The sequence below is a fragment of the Ursus maritimus genome, unplaced genomic scaffold, assembly GCF_017311325.1.
Source record: "Ursus maritimus isolate PB19 unplaced genomic scaffold, ASM1731132v1 scaffold_36, whole genome shotgun sequence".
NCBI classification, from domain to species: Eukaryota; Metazoa; Chordata; class Mammalia; order Carnivora; family Ursidae; genus Ursus; species Ursus maritimus.
The window spans coordinates 24,182,147-24,203,401 of NW_024426230.1; the positions used below are offsets into that span (position 1 = coordinate 24,182,147).

At 37.4% G+C, this 21,255-nt stretch overlaps 1 protein-coding gene across 3 annotated transcripts in view; it reads right to left on the reverse strand.

The window, feature by feature from the left end:
- The window catches only part of MAP4K5 (mitogen-activated protein kinase kinase kinase kinase 5), a 99,758-nt gene that overhangs the window by 76,775 nt on the left and 1,728 nt on the right, over positions 1-21,255 (reverse strand). Inside the window, exon 1 of one of the 3 annotated variants that reach the window (XM_040620880.1) lies at positions 12,766-12,954. The exons of the other annotated variants lie outside the window; for them this stretch is intronic. Coding sequence (XP_040476814.1) covers positions 12,766-12,786 — 21 coding nt within the window. The 5' untranslated portion in view covers positions 12,787-12,954. Of the gene's footprint in view, positions 1-12,765; positions 12,955-21,255 lie in introns of those variants that run through there. 3 annotated transcript variants of the gene reach the window in all.

Here is a 21,255-nt window from a genome sequence, read left to right on the forward strand (position 1 = left end):
AGTTCATGACCTCAGCAGAAACCAAGAGTCAGACACTTAACTGACTGCACCACCCAGGTGCCCCTGGACAGACTTACTGTAATTACTGCTGCAATGATTATAACTGCAAATATTTTGGCACATATCAGAGTTTATCAGTAAGGCAACCTACAAGTATATTTGTTAGGTCAAAAGGTATGTGGATTTTAAATGGAAATATTGCCATGGTGCCCTTTAACTAACCTGTGTGAATTTTTTTTTTTTTTAAGATTTTATTTATTTATGTGACAGAGACAGCCAGCGAGAGAGGGAACACAGCAGGGGGAGTGGGAGAGGAAGAAACAGGCTCCCAGCGGAGGAGCCTGATGTGGGACTCGATCCCGGAACACCGGGATCACGCCCTGAGCCGAAGGCAGACGCTTAACGACTGCGCTACCCAGGCGCCCCAACCTGTGTGAATTTATACTCTCACCAACCTTGGATGTGAAATCTATATTCGCTAAGTTCTCCTGTAGGTCCAAATTTTAATTCTGGTTTTAAAATTATGAACTTTCTCCATGCTATACATAATTTTAAATGGCTACATAACAGCCCACAAAATAACTCTCCCTTATTGTATGACATTAAGAATGCTACATAGTCTTTTCATTACTTAAGATTATTTATTTCAAATGGATTCTAGGGTTTGAAATTAACTAGGTCTAAGGGTATGAATATGAGCATTTAAGGCCATCAACACACACTACCAAAAGTCTAAAAGCACTGTACTATTATATTGTCATTGCTAATATGAGCGCTCATTTTCACTACATCCAGGGGTATACCATATGTCGAAATGCAATTTAATAATTTACAATGTCTTCCATTTACTCTATTAGATTCAAATGTAAACTTTCATACTTGGCATAAAAAATAAGGAGCATCTGATAAAACAGGAAAGTAAAATTATACAAATTTGCTGGATTAAATAAGTAATGTTACAAGAGCAAAGAGGAAAAGAGGGAAAAGAATAGAATAACCAAGAATGTAGAGAAGATAGCCTTCGAAGGAATACTTTTAGAAATGACATAGAGAAGGTGAGAAAAAGAATAGAATGGGGGAGAAGGATACAGAAATCACAAACAGGAAGAAGAAAAAAAGGATTTTCTACAAAAGTCTCAAATATGTTGTGATAAGTTCACATTTTCCTCATCTATCATGGTAAATTAGCGTAAGGAGGGATCTGGGGAAGAGAACAGACATTTTTTTTTTTTTTAAGATTTATTTATTTATTTATTTATTTGACAGAGATAGAGACAGCCAGTGAGAGAGGCAACAGAAGCAGGGGGAGTGGGAGAGGAAGAAGCAGGCTCATAGCGGAGGAGCCCGATGCTGGGCTCGATCCCATAACGCCGGGATCACGCCCTGAGCCAAAGGCAGACGCTTAACCGCTGTACCACCCAGGCGCCCCGAGAACAGACATTTTAACTGCCCCCCCCATACAGTTATCCCTCACCCAAATGCAAACACATTTAGAGACATGGAACAGGTCAGACAAAAGCCCCACACCACAATTACCCTCTCCTCTTTCTTGCCCTTGGACCGAAGAATTATGTTAGCCTTAGGTCTTGCCCCAGTTCCTAAGATCTTTCAGCATTTCAGTCCTCCCGTGGGTTATAGAAAATTATGTGCACATAGATTTAGGCTGTCCACTGCTCAACATTTCACATGCCAGTGAGATTCTGGTACAGAAAACATGGCCAGAAGTTATAAAGTAAGTAGTAGTAATTGACCTCTTGGGAATCTTGTTCAGTGGGTTATAAAATGTGTACTGGAAGACAAATTCCATGATAATGATGCAAATTATATTTGTAACTGTTTTATAGTTTGGAGGAACTCTCATATTCATTACTTAATTCTAGTTATTTAAACAGAAAGACTTAGCTCAGTCAAGTTAGGGGACTTGCCCAAGGCATTCTGCCGGCCAGGGGCAAGAGATGGAGTTAGAAACCAGAAACTATATTCTGATGTCAAGGTTTCACTGCTCCCTTCAATAGATGAGAATTCTGTTTTCCTTTTTAAAATGGAACAGGTACCAGAGGAAAGTATTAATTTCATAATATTTAATAGACTTCAGGGGTGACTTTTGTTGAAAACAGGATAATGTGCTAATCATATTTTACATTAAATTATATCCTATGATGATTTTCAATGTAAGAGATTGTGAACTCTTCCATATTTAAAGTCTTAAAATATTTGACAGTTGAATTTGATCCAAGGAAAAGTATTATTAATTATTTTAAATAATCTGGAAAAAGATACCAAATAAAAGTCAGTAGCCTTCCAAAATGTTTAAAATCCACCTTACTGGATTCGGAAAAATATCAATTGTCAAAACTCAACTAATCCTTCTTTTAAGGCTCCTGCGTTATAATCTAGCAAACACAATCCACTTTCATCTCTTCATGTCAATACATTTCCTGGTTTTTCCCTCTTTCCTCATTTCTCTAAGTGATAATTTTTAGTTTCCCTGGAATCCTATAGAAAACAGAAAAAAACATCTATGGATCTATAGTGTAAGTTTACATACTGGGAAGAAAGATTTAAGTATGAGACATAGATGGCACAAGAAAGTTATATGTACGTACACTCACAAACAGTGACAGTTGAACCATTCAATGTTCTAAAATCAGATAAAGAATGCAATGTTTAACTCATGTGACAGCGATAGATGTTGACACATCTCCAGCAACAAATATCTTCAGGGTATTCATTATTCCAGTTTTCCAAGCAAAAGAGGCATTAGGGCAATACGCCCTGCCAGTCACTAGAAACAAAAAGAAAATACGAGCCCACTCTTCCCACCTACAGATTATCAAACAAGTGCCAAGAGCATGACGAGATCTAATATGCTTCTCTGAGAGTGTGAATCAATTAATTTTGATTTTAATCAGATTAACCAGAAGCAAATGACTTGGTCTCTAGTTTGAAAACACTGTCCTCATTCTGTGTTCTCCGTCCCCTGCTCTTCTCCACTCCACGTTAGCCTAGTTAATTCACATTTCTCCTTCAGAATGCAATTTAGATCTCACCTCCTCCAGATGTCTTGCCTGATATCCCAAGCCTGGATGAAGTGTGTTCTCTTCTTAGCTCTGGGCAGAATTCTATGAAGAATTATGCCACAGGTAGATGCTCTATAAATTTGCTGAATGGACAATTATGACTGGAGTAAGGTAATTATCCTCTTTACTTAAAAAATAAGACTATTAAAATCCTCCACAACTAAAGTGCTATGAAATGATAATATACTGCTTTAAATGGTCTTCTTTTATTCATGTAACTCATTTTCAATTTTTTAAAAAAGATTTACTTATTTATTTTAGAGAGAGAGAGAAAGAGAGGGTGTAAACCAGTGGGGGGAGGGGCAGAGGGAGATAATCTTTAAGCGGACTCCCCACTGAGTGCGGAACCTGAGGCAGGGCTCAATCTCATGACCCATGAGATTAGATCTGAGCTGAAACCAAGAGTTGGACACTTTAACAGACTGGGCCACCCAGGCACCCCTCCTTTTCAATTTTTATTACTATGCATTAAATAAAGTATTTTAGAGAAAAAATTTATTTGTAAAAAAATCACTACAAAATAATATTTTGTTTTAAAAAATTCAAATATTATAAAATGACAGTCCCTCCCATCTCCCCCCATTTCATTCCCTTGAGGTAGCTACTCTAATAGTTTTTAATTAGGTTGATTCTTTCTTTTTCTCATTAAATTTATTTATTTGAGAGAGAAAGATCGAGTGGGGAGAGAGAGAGAATCCCAAGGAGATCTCACGACCCTGAGATCATGACCTGACCCAAATCCATGAGTCAGTGGCTCAATCGACTGAGCCACCCACGTGCCCCAATTCAGTTGATTCTTAAGAACACATATACTGACAGTTTGACAGTTCCTTACAAAGCTAAACATAGTCTTATCATATGATCCAGCAATCCCCACTTATGGCATTTACCCAATTAAGTTAAAAATTTACGTCTACACAAAAACTTGTAGAAAAATGTTTACAGCAGGCTTTATTCATAATCACCAAAACTGGAAATAATCAAGACGTCTTTCAATAGGTAATGATAAACAAACTGTGGTACATCCATACAGTGGAATATTATTCGGTGATTTAAAAATATGAGCCATTAAGCCATGAAAGGATATGAACCTTAAATGTATACTGCTAAGTGAAAGAAGTCAGCCTAATACCGTATGATTCCAACTACATGGCATTCTGGAAATGGTGAAATTATAGAAAGTAAAAAGAACAACAGTTGCCAGGGGTTTGGGTGGAGACTGATGAACACGTAAACCACAGGAGGTTTTTAGGGTGGCGAGACTATTCTGTATGAAACCGATATGACGGATACACACCATCAGGTATCCGTCAAAACTCATAAAACTGTACAACGCAACAAGTGAATCTTAATGTAAAGTATGGACTATAATAATAATACGTCAATACTGGTTCAATAATCATAATAAACGTAACACACTGATGCGAGATTAATAAAAGGGGAAACCATGGGTACGTGGATAGCTGGGGGGTAGACGAATGTAGCTCTACATACTATCTGCTCAATTATTCTATAAATCCAAAACTTCTAAAAATTAAGTCTATTGATTATTTTTAAAAGAATACATATAAAACTATTTTTTAAAGTATAGTATACTTTCAGACACATTTAGGAGTCAATTTTCATGATTACAATCAACACAAATATGTTGTTTCAATTTAATAGAACCAAAATAAAGACACGAGTACCAAGGACACCTTGTTGGGTTTTTTTTTAAGAGATTCTGGGGGGCTCAAAAAGAAACAGCTCATTGGAGGATATGAACAACAATTACAGAACCACATAAAATAATGATGGTATTTTAACACTCAGCTGTACCAGGCAGAAGCCAAAATATATGTAGTAACAGAAGTAAAAAGTAAAAATAATATAAGCTAAAACTCTCACTAATAGAATACTTAAATGTCAGTCTCCATTTTGAAGACATACTTTTCTGTTCTCTCCAAAGGAAGAACCGATGGGCAAATTTTCGTACTCTGTAATTTTCCAGCTGGATTTTTAAAACAGAAAGCAGTACCAGGCTCTTTTATAATAAAAGGCAAAGAGGCTTTCAGAAAAAAAGATCTAAACAGAGACTTTACAGATTCAATTTACTAAAGAGATCTTTCAGAAATTTAACTATATAATTTCACACAATAATCCAGAAGAGTCATACATAATACTGGTTTTTGAAACCCAGCTATTCCGTCCAACAAATTCAATGCGATATGCTCAAGTATTTTTGTTTTTAACACACAAGAATTTGAAAATTCTGCAAAAGGAACTAATGGAAGTACCAAAGCACCTCTACAAAAAGGATCTAAGTATATTTCCGGTTCCTACGTCTTTTAGTAGGTTATTGGTATTCACTATTCAGACTTAAAAGTATACTAAACACCCAGAACTCTAATAAAATGTTACTATAGCTTATCTCTTTTTTTTTAAAGGTTTTATTTATTTGAGAGAGAGAGAGTGCACACATGATCTCAGGACCCTAAGATCATGACCTGAGCTGAAGGCAGACACTTAACTGACTGAGCCCCGCTTATCTCTTATTTAACTCTTATTAATTAGGAATTGAAATTACTGGGTGGGGAAAGATAAACTAATAATAAATGGGATCGATGTCACAATAAAATCCATGAAAGCCTTCCCAGTTAAATTAAGTTTCTCTTCTCATTGCTAATGCATTTCCCTTTAACCTCTTAATATTTACAAGTCAATTTATTATCAGAGAAGTATTTTAACTCAAACTGTTCAGTCTTAGATTTTTTAAATTCACAGTAAAAAGTTACCCTCAGATTTCCACTTGCACAAAGGGTAATAAAGATGCTGATCTTCCTGAGTAAGCCATTTCTATTTCAACAATAACATGCAGCTGTCAGTTTTTTCAGCCATGAACTTCTTCACGTGCTGTGAAATTTTTAAAGTGACTAAAAATAGAGGAAAAGTCTTGTGTCTACACATTTTACCTACAAGTTTTCAAGAAAGAATAGGAAGACTTAATAAGGAACATTACACCTCCGTTGCCATGAAGTTAGAATTTTTTAGACGAAAATTTTTAAAAATTAGGTCAAAAAATGAAACTGGTAATTAATGACAGTCATCTAAAACCTATGGCAACCAAGACAGTCACCATGAAGGTAAGTGAGCTCAGCCTGTAAACACAACTTTATTGTTCTTCATATCCTATCTCCAATTAACTTCCTTCCAGCATATTTTTAGGGTCACAAAATTTTTCTGTAAAGCCAATTAGGGGCACTAGTTTTAAATATGCCCCCTTCCTCCGAAAATATTCTTTAACATAATAGAAAATTGAGACATCTCTGTATTTAACGAGCTATCTCTAGTGGCCAGAGACTATTTCTCAGTCATGATTATGCATCCCAGATTTAAGAATATGAACTACAATACAGAAGTAGCAACACAGCATCTGTAAGGTTTGAAGAATGCAAAGTACTGGTTCATCCACAAAAAATGTAAGCAATTACATCATAGGCTATAAAACCCAAACTGCATCTTTATGGAACACTGTTTTTGACTGGTTCATTCACTGACAAATATTACTATGCACCCGATACTCTTGTTGATATTGCAGATTTAATGAAACAAAAAAGTTCCTGTCTTCCAAGACTTCTATCAGTTGGAGAGAGAGAAGCAAACAGTAAATACCATACAGTGTGACAAGTGCCCTCAAAGGTGATATAAGACAACAGAGGAGGCTTCTGACCCCATTCAAAGCTGGCTGGAGAAGCTTCCAAGAGAAAGTAAATCTAAACTGAGACCTGATGAGAGACCTTGGGGCTGCGGCAGAAGCTTGGTGGTGGTAGTGGTGGTGGGGTAAGTGATTATGGCAGAATTTCAGGCAACAGTGTAAAGAATGGAGAAAACACAGGCATCTAAAAGAAGTAAAATTACCTCATGTTAAGGGAACTTAAGACTGTAAAGAAGGGAATGATGAGACGTAAGATTCCTCTGCAGCTCAAGACAGACTGTATCACCCACTGTTCCCTTGTAGCTACCATCTACTAACTTCTTGGTCAGCCCCTCCTTATTCATTCAAGATTTTATAGCCTCTGGTTTACAGTCTTCTTCTCCACCCCTTCTCTTGCCTCTAAGGGAAGTCTTTACAGACTTCATCCTCCAGATCTATTTCCTGACTTTTCATTCCTTGACCTCCTATCTGAATCTTGATTTCAAACACTGTACTTCTTGCTGATGACCTACCCTTTCAGTTCTAGTCCTTCCATTTTTATCAAAGCATTCCCCTATGGCTACCAATTACATCTCAATTCCTCACATTCCCTTAACTTTCAGAGTTCTATGGTCCATCACTCCATGTACAGTCACTGTATTACAAACATCCTTAACTTCTTTCCCATCTTCCCCGGTATCACACTACCCTGGCAAAATCCTAATCTGATTAAACCCAATTATCCACTCATTCCATACTGGTATTGAATAGCTAACTAGCTAAATGCTGCTGGAAACAAATTAAAAAGAATGTTAACTGGTCTTACTTGAAATCATAACAAATTTCAAACTATAACTTCCCTACTAGGAGAAGCTGATTTTCTAGTCTTCATAGGGACCATTTTACTCCCCTCTCTTCAAAACTTCAATAATGCCTCAGCCTCTTTGTTACTCCCTCTTTTCTTACCTATCCTGAGTGATGATGGAATTTCAGTTTTTTCTTTATCTAACATTCTCTTATGTAGTCCTATGACTTTAACAACCATCTCCAGGACAAATCTCTCCTTACTCAGCTCCAGATTCCTAAATTCAAGGAAACCTGACAGGCATCTCAACTTAACATGTCTCACACAGAACACTCAATTATTCCTGGTCCATAAACCTATTCATTCCCATGTCTTCCCACCTAAATAAAATTAATTACATCCATTTAGTTGCTTAAATCCGAACCCAAGGTCATTCTCCATTTCTTTCCTTCACATTTTTTACATATGATGTATAAGCAAATCCTGATGGCTTAAAAATATAAATCAAATCCATTCACTTCCCTTTACCTCCTCTGTTATACTCTAGTTCAAGCTTGTCTTCATTAGAAACTGGTAAGCTATTTAATGTGAAATGCAAAGAAACAGCAAGCCTAGCATAACCCCTAGTTTCTGGACTGCACAACTGAGTGGACAGTGTAGTCCCATTCATTATGATGACAAAGAAGATGAACACATCTTATGGGGTGAGACAGGAAGGTAGTGAAGGGGCATAGATGAATGGCTCAGATTTGAACATATTTAAATTTTAGGTTCCAGTGGAAAAACAAGTAGTGACATTCTGTAAGCCACTTAATAGACAGCTCCTGAAGCTCAAGAGCTAACCTGCACTGGGGACAGATCTGGGCACCAACAACATTACTGAACCTAAGCCACGTAGATGAGATTACTTAGGAAATATGGAGAATAAGAAAAGAAAGTCAAGAAAGCATGTTAAAAAAAAAATCACCCACATTTAAGGAATACTGAAAATAGACAAAACCAAAACCACTCCAGAGATACTGTTCTATTAGAAGACCAGTTTGGCGGAAACTCTTGGAAATCATCTAATCCAACTTCGTTCTAAAAACACAATTCTCTTCTACTTTGCAGCGGTAATTTGGCCAATCTGATACACTCATTTTTAGGATAACTTTAGTTGTATAAAGGCTTTCTTATAAGCAAAATCTACTTTCCTATAATTTCTCCTCAGTGGTCCTAGTTTTGGACTGTGAGATAATATTGATTTAGCAAATTCCTCCTACTGTGACAAATTTCAGATATCTAAATGTATTAATTTATTAGGTATTTATTGAGTCCCTATGGCATTCAGGGTTCTCTAATTTTAACCCTGCTCAGATAAAAAATATAAAAGCTGGGGTGCCTGGGTCAGTTAAGCATCGGATTCTTGGTTTTGGCTCAGGTCATAATCTCAGGGTCCTGGAATGCAGCCCCGTGTCAGACTCTATGCTTGGTGCAGTCTGCTTGTCTCTCTCCCTCCCCCTCTGTCTTTTCCCCCACTTGCGTTCCCTCTCTCAAATAAATAAGATCATATATATAAAACTACAAACATCCAATCCCTTCCAAACGCCACGTACAGTTTCCAGACACTTCCCACCATTCTGGTTATTACGTACTTTGACTAAGTGCTCAAAGTTTGATGTCCAACAAAAATGATAGCAGTTATAACATTAGATTTATGGCATTAAAGGAGACTTCCTTTTTTGAATTTCTATAAAGTTATGATACTTTCAAAATTTAAAAATAAATGTTAAAAGTGTTATATTCAAAACAGAATGGAATACTTTATCCTCTGATAAGACCAAAGTAAATTGCTTCATTTTATTTCTCTTATAAATCCCTTTAGGAAAAAGAGAGGTTAAAACACTAGATATATTATACATATATAAATTGTTATATGAATTTCAAGGAAACTACTACCAGTAAGACTATCAAATTTATGGGAACAAAATATAATAAGGGTGGAGTCACTTATAGCATAACCTCCACATAAAAATTTAAAATAAATATTAGTCATTCATTATTTTAACTTTTTTTCCACTGAGCACCACTTATGCATCAGATACTTCAGATATGAGGGTAGCATTGCTGGAGAAAGAGCAAAGAACTACGAAGATGTACCTGCCCTGTCTGGGTTTCAATGGGACAGATTAGAGATAGCACCTAAGAAGGAACTCACTGCTTCTAAACATAGTATGTCTTTCTTGTTTAAATAAGTTCAATGACCACTTGTCAAGGATAGGGTTTGGGATTTTTGCACTGTGTGAGAGGTCCCTGCCTATTCACAAATTCCTTCATTTTTGTGGAGTATTTCCAAGCTGCCTTCCACACAGTTATACAGGTCTAGACAGGTGCTCCTGCTGCCATAGAAGGAGACTGCATTGCAGCATTTCCCTGCAGACATATTCCCAGGGAGACGTATTCAGAGCCTGAGGCCTTCCTGATAGGGTTACTCTAAATAAATCTGTCCAGTGACTTCTATCTCAGGACACACCAAAGCCTTAGCCTGTTAGGACACTTACTTGCCTGTGAAAAGCATTTTCCTAATCCTTTCTTAGAACTAATTGATTTTATTAAAAGGAGAGTTCCATCCAGAAAATTAAAGAGAATTATGTGGACATCCTAATGGCAAAGAAAAAGGAAGAAAGGGCTTAAGTTAAGATTAAAATAAGGAACCACTGTTGGTGGGTGCAACATATTTGAGGAATAATTAGTCGAAATTCACTAAAATTTCAAAAAGCTTAGAAAATTTAATTCTAGAGATTTACTTAAAGAAACAGTTTTCTTTATACTTGTGTTAAGAATTGGTTCAAGGACACTGATCACAGCATCACTTATAATAAGGAAATCTTGGAGACAATCTACTTGTTTAACAATAATGGATTAAAAATTGTACAATGAGGCCAAAGATCTAAGTGAAACAGATATAAGTCAAAAAAATTTTTTTAATTGTAAAATGATAGAAGGAAATATACAAATATAAAATGTATATATTTACTAACATAAAAAGTTGTTTGTGATATACTGTTAAATGAAAAAACCTGCATCATATAAATAGATAGATAGTATATACTGTATATTATATATGTGCCTATATATATATTATGAAGTATGTATAGACCCTTATTATTATCTTTTAAAAGTCTACAAAGACATAAACAGCAATGTTTATCTTTCGGTAAAGAAAATACAGGTTAATTTTTCATTTATTCCCATATCATAGTTTTCTAAAATTAACTCATATTACTTACAATGTATTTTAAAAATAAAAGGTAAGAAAGAAAGCTACTTATGCCTAGGCAAGGAAGAGAGAGGCAAAACAGGAAGGCAAGTCCTACCCACGGATCTATGCTACTGCCGAAATAATAATAGGAAATTATTCCTGGAAAAAAACTGGTAGGAAACCAAGCATCTCCATCATCTAATACCATTAGTAGCTAAAAAGTTTAAAATGTGAAAGTTGTGGGGTGCCTAGGTGGTTCAGTCGGTTGAATGGCTGACTCTTGATTTTGGCTCCGGTCATGATCTTAGGTCCTGGGATCAAGCCCCACATCAGGCTCCATCCTTAGCAGGGAGTCTGCTTGAGATTCTCTCTCCCTCCCCTGCTGCATGCAAACTCCCCACCTTCTCTCTCAAATAAATAAAGAAAAACCTTTTATTTTATTTTATTTATTTATTTGAGAGAGAGACAGAGAGCATGACCTAAGGGAGAGGCAGAAGGAGACTCCCCATTGAGCAGGGAGCCTGATGTGGGGCTCAATACCAAGACCCTGGGATCATGACCTGAGCCAGAAGCAGATGCTTAAGCAACTGAGCCATCCAGGTGCCCCCAAAATAAATAAATCTTAAAAAAAAAAAAAAAAGAGGGGAAGAAGGCACAGCTCGTCTAAAAAAGGAGGTGCATGTGTGTGAGAAGTAACACAGTGGTTCACAAGACAACGCTAGGGGCGCCTGGGTGGCTCAGTTGTTAAGCGTCTGCCTTCGGCTCAGGTCATGATCCCAGGATCCTGAGATTGAGCCCCGTATCGGGCTCCCTGCTCAGTGGGGAGTCTGCTTCTCCGTCTCCCACTCCGCCTGCTTGTGTTCCCTCTCTCGCTGTCTCTCTCTCTGTCAAATGAAGAAAATCTTTAAAAAAAAAAAACCAAGACAATGCTAAAAGTCATGTCCTTCTCAGGCAGTCCTATTTACCTTAAATTAGACAGAAGCACACAGAAGTAACTAGTTAATGATAACTGTCTGAAATAATTAGTATTTTAATTTATAATAGCATTACACAATACAGTCTATGGGACTCAGTTAATCTAGATAACAATAACCATAAGTTTAAAGTCCAGACAAAATGAGGGCAAGAAAAGGCACAACAGGAAGAGTGTCCCAACAACCAAGAAAAAGGACGGATTCTCGTTTTAGTTATTTACATTGTAGGGTGACTATGAGCTGAGTCATCTCCATAGTAAAGGCAAATCAACCCTGGGTTCCAATTTGGAAAATATGAGGGTAAGAGTAATGACCAGAAGGGGTAACCAGGAAAAAAGTGTCTCCTAAAATTAGTGCCGCAAACTGAAGCTTATACGCACGCTCAAATCCGTCCAAAAAAAAATCCCTCATCTCTCAGCAGAGGAGTGAGGCCACCAAGTTTCATCTGACCATAATTTGTTCAGAGTTTATTATGTGGTGAGCAATGTGTTAAGGGCTGTGTGTGCCCCAATGAATTTAAAGATACAGTCCCCAGGCAGCTGAGAATAGTGGAAAGAACAGAGGTTATAGAGTCAGAAAATCTGGATTCAAATACTCATAGTGCCACTTATTCGCAGTAAGATCTAGGACAAACAGTAAGTTTTTTCTTGGGTAAATCAGAGATGATAATATACCTGTCCCTACTTCATAGGATCATTGTAAGAAACAAATAACATACTGATTATGAAAGACCTAAGCAAACGTTAGTCACCCTTAGTCATTTTAATCCGATTTCATTTTTGTAAAAAATGTTGCAAGTGGGGGCCAATATGATTCATGGGCCCAAACACCTCCAAGGATAGATCAGGCTACGTGCCTGGCTTCCCAATTCAGCTTCTCAAAATCTCAGTAGGAGATGATGACATTTAATAGAAATAAAGATACGTTTGACTAAGTTCATCTTGCCCCTCACAGAGAGTTATCTACACTAACTTAAATAGTACTTCACATACCTGGAGAGCAATCGCCTTCATTAAACACTCAAATGTGCAATTAGTCCAGTACGGCCAAGTGAAAGTACCTGCTCCAGTTAATATGAACTTGGACTAAGTTTTCAAACTGACAACAAAGCCCTGAAAACACAAGTTACTTATATACTTGTTAATGACCTTCATATTTCTCTTCCTGTATATTTGGTCTGAAACCACAATTTAAAGCTGAGAAGTGAAACTTTTATAAATTTTGAAAGCAAAAGCAGAATAAGAAATCTAAGTCACTCTGCAATCTATCCCATTTGTCTTTATCAAAAACACGAGAGATGATGGTTAAAGTGAAAATGCTGAACCTATGTAATAAAAACAACAAAAACACTAAAATGTATCATAAGCCTAAGGTGAAAGCCACAAGTTAAGTCTGGAACTAGGATTTCTACACCTGCACCAGTGATGGCACTGTTTTAGGTCTACCTTCACCAAGATGAAAGTATTTTAAAGACTTATTTATTATAGTTTTCACATTTCTATGAAGGTAGAAAAGAGTTTTTAAATTATTTGCCTTCAGTCATGGTCCAGAGCTTCATATCTACAATCAGAACCATGTTCTTTTTTTAGGCAGTAATAAAATAAGACTACTTCTGCACAGTAAGAAAAAGAATACTAAATTAAGATTTAACCAGGGGGGCGCCAGGGGGGCTCAGTCAGTTAAGTGTCTATCTTTGGCTCAGGCCCCACCTTGAGCTCCCTGCTCAGCAGGGAGCCTGCTTCTCTCCCTCTCCCTCTGTCTGCTGCTCCCCCTGCTTGTGCTCTCTCTCTCTCTGTCAAATAAATAAATAAAATCTTTAAAAAAGAAAAAGATTTAACCAGACGATTTATAAAACAGTAAACATCCATAATAGTACACTTCATCCTAATAACACACTTTATTTTCACAGTAACCTTACATAATATTTAACATAACATCTAATTAAATAACTTTGATAAGATATCCACTAGCTTAATAAAAACATGTAATTTTAAAGAAGATTTTTGAAGCGCAGTCCTTATTTTTTGCTATTAACCTATTTTTGCAAGTTATTCACTCTCTCTCACCCTAACATGAAAATCCAACAATCCCTTATGCCAGACTACCAGGGCACAGAAAGGACAGTATATTGAAACAAATGGTATTACTATCAAAAAAGAGAAAGTAGGTGATGCTTTGATATCAAATGCCAGAGAGATAATAAACAGCATATATATCCATTTTCTATCGCCTTCATATTTGGGGCCATTAGGCATGCCTACTTACGAGCTTTATTTAAAGAGCAGAGAACACCGATGGAGAGAGACATAGTAGAGGCAGCTACACATCTGTTTACAAAGTCATGCTTTTAAAAATGACATAGGAATGGGTAACACAGCCAACAGATGAACTGAATTTAATTAAAATCACGATGATCTGTACTCTTGCACCAGCCAGTGAGATGGGATGATGGCAATGACGATGTCTTAGTTCTAATTCCTGACCCTAAGCTTATAATTTAGCTGTAGTGATAGGGTCAGGTGATTCAGTAAGATAGATACTTAAGACTTCCTCTGATTACACAGATATCCACACAGCTAAGTCCCTCATTTGCTTCAAGACTTGGCTCAAATCTAACCTCAATGAGGCGTACCCCGACCATCCTCATATATTCCCCAACCTGCCCCCCATCCCACCCTGGCAATCCTGATCCCCTTAACCTGCTCAACTTTTCCTTCTTTCCCNATCTTTAATAGCCTTCTAACATACACAACTTACTATGGCGTTTATCGTCTCTCTTCCCTTACTAGAATATAAGTTCCACGAGAGCAAGAATCTTTGTTCACCTATGTATCCCAAGGCCCCAGTACAGAGTCTGGCACATAAGAGGTCCTCTCTAAATACTGGCTGAATATTAAATACCCCTTTCCACCCTGTCATCACCGTGCTCCATCCCAGCCCCCATTCATCAAGGTGCCTCATCCTAACCATACTCATAGGGAAACTACTGGGGCTGGAAATCATCAGAGGCTCTACTTTAGAGAGGAAGAGGGAGAGAAAAAAGGAGGGAGGGTAGTAAAAAAGGGAGGGAAATAAGCTTTAAAAGTATTCCCTATCTAAGTCCCTAACAATCCCATCCTAAGTTTTTGCCTTTAGTCTTTCTCAATTTTCAATTCCTCCCAAATTCTTTGTCTTGATTTCATTCCCTGTGGAATTCCTTCTCTAAATTCAGCAACACTCCTGGTCACTTGGGTAAAAAAACAATCCTGAAGAATAATAACTGAAAAGCTGTAATCAGTCTCAATGGAAGGAAAAAAACCAGAAACAGTGTAAGAAACGTCTGCGTGTCTCATTGCTTCCTCCTTTCATAGCTACACTGCTTCAAGGAGGGGTCTACGTTCCCTCTACTTCCTTACTTATCACTTACACCTCAACAATTTTGCCTTTTGAAAAATTTATTTGCAACTGATGAATCGGAACACTACATCAAAAACTAATGATGTACAATATGCTGGCTAATTGAACACAATTATAAAAAAAATTTTAGAGAATGAGACTAAGGATTAACATTTTTAAGTTACCCACTTTTACAAAAGAAGTGATTTTTCTTTTTCTATGATGCCTAAGTATTAAATCTCATAGTTTAAGAAATAAAAAATTTATTCTATTTTTAATTCAAGTATAGCTGACAGTGTTACATTAGTTTCAAGTATACAACATAGTGATTCAACAGCCCTAAATATTATGCTATGCTCACAAGTATAGCTACAGTCTGTCACCATACAACACTATTATAATACCACTGACCACACTCCCTATGCTGTACCTTTCATCCTTACGACTTGTTCATTCCATAACTGGAAGCCTGTGCCTCCCACTTTCCTTTATCCATTCTGCCCATCCCCATACCCCTTGCCCCCCTCCCTGTGGCAACCACCAGTTGTTCTCTGTACTTATGGCTCTGTTTCTGATTTTTTGGTTTGCTCATTTGTTTTGTTTTTTAGATTCCACATATAAGTGGAATCATATAGCATTTGTCTTTCTGTCTGATTTATTTCACTTAGCATACTACCCTCTAGGACCATCCATGTCATCACAAATGGCAAAATTTCATTCTTTTTTTGGGTGAGTAATATGCCATTGTATAATCTATACCACATCTTCTTTATCCATCCATCGATGGCCACTTGGGATGCTCCCATATCTTGGCTACTGTAAATAATGCTGCAATAAACACATGGAGGTATATATTTTTTTGAATTACTGTTTTTGTTTTCTTTGGGTAAATACCCAGTAATGGAATTACTGGATCATATGGCATTTCTACTTTAATTTTTTGAGGAATCTCCATATTATTTTATACAGTGGCTGCATCAATTTACATTCTCACCAACAGTGTGAGAGGGTTCCTTTTTCTCCACATCCTCATCAACACTAGTCATTTCTGGTCTTTTCGATACCAGCCATCCTGACTGGTGTAAGGTGATACTTCATTACAGTTTTGCTTTGCATTTCCCTGATGATTACTGATGTTGAATCTTTTGCTCTTAATGAACTCTTTCGGCTCCTTATTTGTATGACCACGATGTTCCTCACTCCTTCAAAACATGTCTATTGAGCACATACTATCTGGTTGGCACTATGCTAGGCTAGCTGACTGAATGTAAACACAAGGTCCCTGTTCTCATGCAGTTCGAATAGAGCAGGAAGACTGACAGCAACAATGATACGTGACGAACGATGAGTATTATGGTAAGAAATCATACAGCAAATAGCTACGACCTTATTTAAGGGACAGAAAAGGCTGCCCTGAAAATGCAATGTTTAAAAACAAATCCAGGGGCACACGGGTGACTCAGTCAGTTAAGCGGCCAACTCCTGATTTTGGCTCAAGTCATGATCTCAGGGTGGTGAGATTGAGCCCCTCTTCAGGCTCGGTGCTCAGTGGGGCATCTACCCTGAGATTCTCTCTCTCCCTCCCCTCTGCCCCCCCCCCGCTTGTGTGCTCTCTTTCTCTCAAATAAATAAACAGATCTTAAAGAAGAAAAAAAAAACCCAAAGAGTAGAAGATAGATGAGAAAAAAGAAGAGGGGCGCCTGGGTGGCTCAGTCGTTAAGCGTCTGCCTTCGGCTTGGGACGTGATCCCAGAGTCCTGGGATCAAGCCCCACGTCAGGTTCCTCCGATGGGAGCCTGCTTCTTCCTCTCCCACTCCCCCTGCCTGTGTTCCCTCTCTCACGGGCTGTCTCTCTCTGTGTCAAATAAATAAATAAAACCTTTAAAAAAAAAAAAAGAAGAAAAGAATTCTAAGAAAAGGAAACAGTACTGCAAAAACCTGAAGGACAGAGAATACAGTGCATATAAGGAACTGAATAAAGTTCAGTACGGTGAGAACGCCAGGATAGGCGGGGCATTAAAGTGTACACTATTCTAAGGCTTTATTCCATGGACAAGGAAAATAAAGGAGGAATAACACAAAACATCAGATTTGTAATTTCTGAAGATCAATATATTTTTCCTTATTGCCGTCAGAGCAGAAGGGAAAAAGAATGGACGCAGGAGATGATAGAGTTAAGCTCTTAAAATCTTGAATTCTACAAAAAGAACTTCCTCATCCCTCTTTGTTCCTTCTTAGACACCTTCAATATATTGTTTTCTTCTGCCACCACTCAAACCCTACAGCATTTCCTCAACTCTCCTATAAACTCTCTTGGGTGACCTCACCTATACTTTCTAAGTACCACGCCATAAAGTGATGATGACTCCCAAACCTGTATCCCTGGTTCACCTCTCAAGGCCAGAGCTACATTTCCTACCATCGATTAGACATACCCACCAATGCAATGCCATATGTCCAAAACCAGACACAAGATCCAGACCCACACATTCAGTATTTTCTAGTTTTGTTGATGGCAGCAATATCATCACCCAAGTCAGAATTTTAAATGCCACTGATTACTTGTCCCCTCCCCCCATTAATCACCAGGTAATTTTGATCATCTTCTAAATATGACTCAAATTCATCCCTTCCTTTTATCTTCAGTTCCAGTGCCTAAATTTAGGCTTGCATGAACTCTTATTTGGATTATTCAATAACTGGTCTTTATACTTCCAGCAACTTTACCTAATCCATCCTCTACACCATAAGAGATTCTCTTCTTCAGTGTTTCTTCAGTTTATAGGAAGAAGTCCAATTCTTTGATATGACATATAAGGTCCATTATCTGGCCCTTTTCTGCCAGAAAATGGACTGTGTTCTCCATCTATGACATTTCTGCCATATTTGGTCACAACAAATCTGCAGATGCAGATCCGTCAAAATTCATGGTTTCTCAAGATGCCAGGTGTTTGCACCCACTATTCCCATAGCCTGAAATAATCTTTCCCATCTTGTCTACCTGAAAATATCTCTGCATTCTTTTACGATCTAGTTTATGTGCACTTCTTTGTTAATCCTCCCTGGTTCACATCGTAGTTCTTTCTCCTCTCCTCCCTTCCCCTATTCCCAGTAAAGACAGAATTGGATATTTGACTTCACTTCTACTATGGCACTTACACTACTGTAACTGTTTACATGTCTGTTTTCCTGACTAAATTATACATTCCTTGTTAATAGTGTACTTTCTCTTTCTTGTGTCTCCATCTCCATACCCTAACATCCAGTTGGCAGTCAATAAATATTTCCAGAATAAACGAATCTATACAAGGGGATCCTGAAATATGCTTCAGGATGCCTCAAGTCATTCCAGAATTGTGATTCTGGTTTAAGGGAGAGAAAAGGAGGATATATATAAAAGAGGGATTCGCCCCTGTGGACCCAGTTCATCCAGCACCCAGAAGAACCCATGGAAGTGATAAAACTACCATGACAAAGATTTCCATACAAATTACACATTATTTATAATTGCAAAAAAAATTTTCTAATTGAAAACAACAAATGTGAACCTTAGAACGATTCACTAAATGAGTGTTTGTTCAATAGATCCTTTAAAAATGGTATTTTTGAAGAATATTTAATGACCAGGGAAAATGCTAGCCATTCCAATTCAAGTAGAAAAAAGATATACATTGTGATCCTTATTTTATAAAAACCATTTTTTAGAAACGTATTGGTTTAAAAACATTAGGAAAAAAGTAAACTACATTGAATTATTAACTGTGTTATCTCCAGGTAATTTTCTATAACTAATATCATTCAACAAATACTTAGTGAGCATCTATCTCTCTGCTATTATAGTGATGAACAAGAGACATCTATTCCTTCCCTCCTGTAGTTAGACATGTCATACTTGTATATCAAGCAGAAAAAGCATGCAGGTTAGGAAAAAAAAATACATGGGTTTGCACACTCTGAATTTATAGCCCTCAAAAGGTGAAAAAAAAAGATTCCTAAACCTTCTCTGGAATAGAGGTTGGGAACAATTTTGATACAAATATTTTGATAAAGACCACATCAATAGCTTATACTGTTAATTATAAACTGCATCATGATACTATAATTGTCTAGATCATCTGACCTGTCTAGTTCTTCTGTGGACAGAAGGTAGTGAAAACACTAAATCTCCAGACTTCCTCTTTCTGTTGGCAGATTTAAATATTCACATTAATTACAAATAAAATTTGCTCAGTTGAAATTTAATCCTTCATCCATCTTCCACCACATTCATTTTCTCTTTTCTTTCCCCTCTACCACTTCCTGCGCTTCTCTATTTATCTAAAGAATTCTTATCTTTTCAACCAGGGAATAGCCAGTTTAAGATTGAGCTCTCCCCTACTGGAGATTCTCAGCAAAGACAGGAGCTGTCTGTGTTTTGTAGAGCATATATATAATCCACAAAGAGTCTCAAAGCTGTAGTCCTTTTAAAGCTCTTGCTTCAGAAGATACTTGCTCTTCCTGGCAAGAATATAATCCTGCTCCAGATAGTTGCCGTAATTGTAATATTTATAAAGAAAAGTAGATAATACCTGACTAGAAGAGCAACTAATTTACCTCAGTTATTCTTCACTGTTATTATTTTACTAGTTTGTATCACTGACTGAAAATACTTCTAAAGCTTCCAAGGATTTTCAGCTCATCAGAAACACAGTGATAAACAGCAAAATTACTGTAACTGCTCTGAGCTTCAAAACTTCAGCACTACATTCTGAATGTTACATGTTTTTAGGTATATAAAAGGGAGTAAATACAAGCTGACACAATTCTGTAGGATTTAGAGAGCTGAATATGGGTATGCTATGAAATAGTTTTCCAGAAATATTTTCCTAGAGAACTCAATTAAATTTTGTACTAAAAATACATAGCAGGGGGGCGCCTGGGTAGCACAGTCGTTAAGCGTCTGCCTTTGGCTCAGGGCGTGATCCCAATGTTCTGGGATTGAGCCCCACATCAGGCTCCTCCGCTGGGAGCCTGCTTCTTCCTCTCCTACTCTCCCTGCTTGTGTTCCCTCTCTCGCTGGCTGTCTCTATCTCAAATAAATAAATAAAAATCTTAAATAAACAAACAAACAAATAAATAAATAAAAATACATAGCAGGATACCATAATAAGCATTACAAATAAACACAGAGTATTAAGTGCTAACTTAGTGTTGTGATGTCAAAAGAATATGCCCAGACACCTAGGTGATAGAATTACTGAGAGTTATTCATTCACTCATTCATCAAATTTTTAGAAGCACTTACTCTGCACCAGGCATAATTCCAGGTACTGTAAGTGATAAGAGAAGTGAAAACAGATAAAACTCCTCTCCTCATGGTGTATGTTAGTGGACTGAAACAGATAATAAACAAGAAAAAATAAAAGATTATGTTACGTGGTGATTATGTGCAAAGAAAAAAGTAAATTAGGAAAAAAAGATGGAGGGTGTAAAAAGCAAGGAGAGAAGGGAGCAAGTCATGGCTGTCTGAGGAAAAACATACTGAGCAGAGGAAATAGCAAGAACAAAGACCCGAAGTTAGGAAGATGCTTATGTTTAAGGAAGAGCAAACATGTCAGTGTGGCTAGAACAGAATAAAGAGGGGAAAGTAATAGATGGGGGGGAAGAGATAAAGGGGAACAGCTGGGGCTTCCTGGAGGAGCCTGTGAGGAAGGTTTTCGTGGGCAGGTAAGAGTTCAACAGTTGAAAAGAGGGGGTGGGAGGTGATTCCAGGTAATTAGAACAAAGGAAAACAAAAGACAAAGAACCAGGATTCTGAGGATGTTTAGGAATTAGAGGCTGCCCAAGACTGGAATGAGTATACATGTAAGTGTGAGAGCATGAATGGGGTGAGGAAGGAGATGGGGGCGGGGGGGTGAAGATGATGTATGATAAATATTCAGTCACCGATCCTCTGTTTAGGAGATCCTCTGTTTAGGAGCCGTGGAAGACAGACATGGGGCAGGGAGGCACCAGGGTCAAAGACAGACATTAGCTTTCCCTTTAATACAACCCTTTGCTTTTCCTGGCAAGAATAAAATCCTGCTCCAGAGAGTTGCTTTAGTTATTACAGTTATGAAAAAAAAAAAA